Below are 4,095 nucleotides of genomic sequence, written 5' to 3' on the forward strand. Positions count from 1 at the left end.
TTTTGGGACCAAACAGACGCATGTAAAATTTTTTGAAATACTTTGAAATTGACTGAGGTATCACCGAAAAACTAAGAATGTCAAATTTCATGTTCCCTACCTTACCTTTCTTTCGGAGAATCTGTTATCAGCATTTCCAGAACACGTTATTTGTAGATAAGCTACTTTCTTATGGTCGCCATATTGGATTCTTACGGAATGAGAAAGAACAAAGAAAAATAATGACTTGTCACACCCTACATTTTTACATAAATTTAGAAGAAAAATTTCAAAATCTAACGTTTTACATTCATTTCTCAACAAAACATCCGCGGTTGACTAGATCTTGCTGAATCCACAAAGCTAAGAAGGCGCAATGTATTCAAATAAATTTGTTTCTTGTCCTCTACCTCATTCTATAAATAACCAATATGGCGTTGATAAGAAAGTGGTAGCCTGTAGCTTCTACATCTGGCGTGTTATGATTCTGATAATAAATTCATAGAGAAAATTTGAACCACCCTGTATATTGCAAATATGTACTATAATAGGGTCCCAACATGCAATTGCAATGTGTGCATGTTCCCAATGTAACTTGACATGAGGTTGTATAGTAAAAAACAAACATGATACCTAATAAACTTATATTTACAAATTACTACAAAAACATCGTACCCGTTTAGTTTTTAAACAGATCGCTAACTTTAACGCCAACATTAGAACTACGTTCCGCATCGGTAAACGATTGAACTAAACTAACAGGCTCGCTTTCTTCAGGTTTATTTCTCTCTTGCTTTAAAAATTGAATTGTTTCTGAATATAAAACATCTTCCGAAGCACTTCCGTTATACTGTTCATCTAATCTTTTATATGTTTCGATGAAACGTCTAGTGAGAGTCTGCGATTTATTATTGAACATATTTGTAGTGCCGACGAATTTATTCCTATTATGTAGTAAACTAAAATTGTAATAGATGAATTGGGGAACCTCGCCAAGGGGATATTACGCTCTAATTTTGTCCTCCTCGTAGAAGATCTTCTTTAAAGTAATGTTCGGCGCGGGTCTGTCGAAACGGGGCTCCTCCAATGGGGGAAAGGCTTCGTATAAGTCATACCAAAGTGGCCTATCGTCCCAATGTATGGCAGTTGATTGGAGTAAACCTTTAGTTCTACGATTTTCTACAGTTAATTGGTTAATGATTTCTGTACAGATTACCTGCTGTAAATCGTTCCGATTTTTTCTAATCGACTTCTGGCCATAACGAGTTTATTTATGGAAACATAACCTAGAAGTTAAAATTAAATTTGCATTTGGTGGTGTATGTGTGCCCGGAGTGGTAGCAATCCAGGCCGTTACTTTTGCCACCGTGAACGCTCTCTCATTACGGACTGTGATATGATACCGGGTGAACAATTAAGCATGTCAAAGAAAATGAGTGAAAAACTTGATGGGTTCTACCTATACTTTATTCATTTTAAGATGGTAGCAATAGAAAACATAGGGAAGCTTTGACCTTCACTGCGATTGGTTAAAACACGAGTCAGTATTTAACCTGAAAAATAACATGACCGACGAATTTTGTTTTGTAGTAGTGTCGGTTGCCAATTAAACTCTCATTAGAAGTCAATGTTAAAGATCCAAGCGTGAAATCAATTGATTTATTTTATTATTTGATCATTCCGAATATAATATATATTGATTACATTAACGTAAACACGATACTGGCCAACGATATAAAACAGTATTTTCCATCACTTTTAATTTTGCACAGAAATAATCACCGGTAATCTTTTAAATATCTTGGAGGTCTTCGATTCCTGCGAGCATTAAAATTTATTCTCAATAGGTCCACAATAATCCGCGGTGTAGAGGCTAATATAATTGAAAAGGGTGTCGTATTTCTTGCAGAATGGTGTTGGAAGTCACTTATCTTATGAAACTCGAGGTAGTCCAACCAGAATCATCAAAGGCGAATATGGTCAGAGCTATGGATCAAAATCAAGACAAGCGTCATGTAACATTTGTTTTTAAAAATGTCGAGAGTACGAACGCTTCTTCCGTTACAGCCATCTTGGTTTGAACTGTGGATGAGAGAACATCGTGTAGTTTAAGTTTGTTGTTTTTTTGTGCTATGCATAATGCACGTTTGCATTTATTACAATTTCTTTGTGTTCTTTTATTTATTTTATGTTTTTTATAACATTCCATCTCTGTCTTTAAAAAAATGTATACGATTGTGTCAATGCTGGATCACGTACGTGATTGAAAAATGACCTTAACTTTTATTATTTCAAACGGTTATCATTCTTGGTGTACGGAAACGGTAGTAATTTCCCTAAGTGGGAACGAAAGCACAAACCATTAACGGCATATATTGGGGAACAAGATGGAGGAAAAACCCCAAAGCGCTTTTATCATTAACGGGGGCGAAAGGAACGAATCGGAGGCTTACCCTGAAATAAACAGTAGGTATGTAAGGTCAAATCCGAAAATTCACATGCTGACCCAAAAAAAAATTCCCTTTAAGCAACGGTTTCATATTTTATAGAATTTGAACATTTGGGGAAGAACCCGGTGGTTTTTCCAGCCGGCGCGACGTACTCGGGTGGTAATGTTCAAAAATTAAAACCTTTAATTAATTACTCAGTCTCCTCTGTTATCATAAAAATCCAGGACCAGTCTTAAAATTCATGCTACTTTGACACTAAACACAACCTAATCAGACGAGGTTTGCTGCAACACACCATTAGATTAATTATGCTCACTCAAATGGCCGGGCTGAATTTTTCGAGTTCGGTAGTCCGGTTAACACCCATTGACTTAAAATTCTCGAGTCAAGCGAGATGTCTGTTTAATATCTATCGTACTACGGCGACGTTGTCCGTTTCTATTCTAGTTTTAAATTAGCATAGTGAACGGAAAAAATACAATATTAATTTTGTCTCGGCTTCCAATAAAGGACGAGAGATTTCGGAAGCTGCAAGAATAATTAAAATATCTCTACGGGAACAATTAGATACGGCGTCTTGTTTTCCTTATCGGCGGATAAAACGCACTACAAATTAAAGCACTTAATTCTACACTTTATTGTCACCTCTTGGAATATAAATAAGTATGTCTAGAAGTTACAGTTGTTTAGTAATGAAGCGCCCGTTCGATTTCATCCATGTACCGGGTGTTCATTAAGCTGGCAGATTCCGTATGCGAAAACGGGTGCTTCGTTACGTAGGTGGAACTGTATATCGAGCTTCACGTCACAAGTTCAACCCGCAGAAGTTTGTGCCAGTGTCGATAAAGCAAACGAACCCTTCTGCTCTATCATCAACGCTGGGTACACCTCTGCAAGGAATACGTCCGTTCCTAGCTTATACTTCCGAACTGGGTATCAAAGTACCTGCTGACACCGAGATATTGCATCGCTTACTGTTCGAAACTCGGAAGTAAGCTTCTGCCCTGTTGGCCGTTGGATCAAGGATTATTATTCCAAGTACCGCTATTTTTTGTTGCCAAGGAACGATCACACTCTCGATCATCATGGTTGGTTGGTCGGAAATTCGATAATTAATGGTGATATACGTTAAACTCTGAAGGAATATGGCGTAACCCAAAGACTTACTGCTACCTAAACATATTATTTGTTTTCCCTTTTGAAAACTGTGACTTTTCAAACTTTGTAATGGAGAAAGACGCTTTACTCGGAAAAAATCCGAGAAACCCGCTTCGGTCAGCTTGAATCGTCATGAAAAAGACTTGACTGTGTTATTTTTTCCTTGACTTTCTCCTTTTCGTTTTTCTCATATTAACCAACCACAGAATGTATCTCCCAGTGTATATCCAAACAAATTAGGATTTAATATTGACTTCCTTAGAGCTCTCCGAAAGCGAATGTTTCTTTCATAATCTGAAATACACAAACTTGGGAATAGCCGAATATAGCAGTACTCTAACTCACAATAAAATAGCCTAGTGGTAGGTACTCTTCATAGGGACAGGTACAGGGATCTTTTGAGTCTCGCGGAGCAGGAAACTTTAGTGAAAGGTATCAATTATCTACGCAGGTTTATAAAAAAATACTTCATTCAATTACATATATAAGTTTCAAGTTTGAGCCATGT

The 4,095-nt window shown here is 37.0% G+C and overlaps 1 protein-coding gene across 1 annotated transcript; it reads right to left on the bottom strand.

The window, feature by feature from the left end:
- Window positions 1-606: 606 nt before the first annotated feature.
- Window positions 607-1,350, bottom strand: LOC116166490 (probable 28S ribosomal protein S23, mitochondrial). The gene is made up of 3 exons (XM_031481455.1): window positions 1,196-1,350; window positions 987-1,148; window positions 607-938 (listed from the first exon to the last, which is right to left on the bottom strand). The coding sequence occupies exons 1-3, from the start codon at window positions 1,237-1,239 to the stop codon at window positions 659-661; spliced, it is 486 nt and encodes a 161-aa protein (XP_031337315.1). The 5' UTR covers window positions 1,240-1,350; the 3' UTR covers window positions 607-658.
- Between the last annotated feature and the right edge of the window lie 2,745 nt (window positions 1,351-4,095).

This window comes from Photinus pyralis, unplaced genomic scaffold (genome assembly GCF_008802855.1).
Source record: "Photinus pyralis isolate 1611_PpyrPB1 unplaced genomic scaffold, Ppyr1.3 Ppyr1.4_LG3b, whole genome shotgun sequence".
Classification (NCBI taxonomy): Eukaryota; Metazoa; Arthropoda; class Insecta; order Coleoptera; family Lampyridae; genus Photinus; species Photinus pyralis.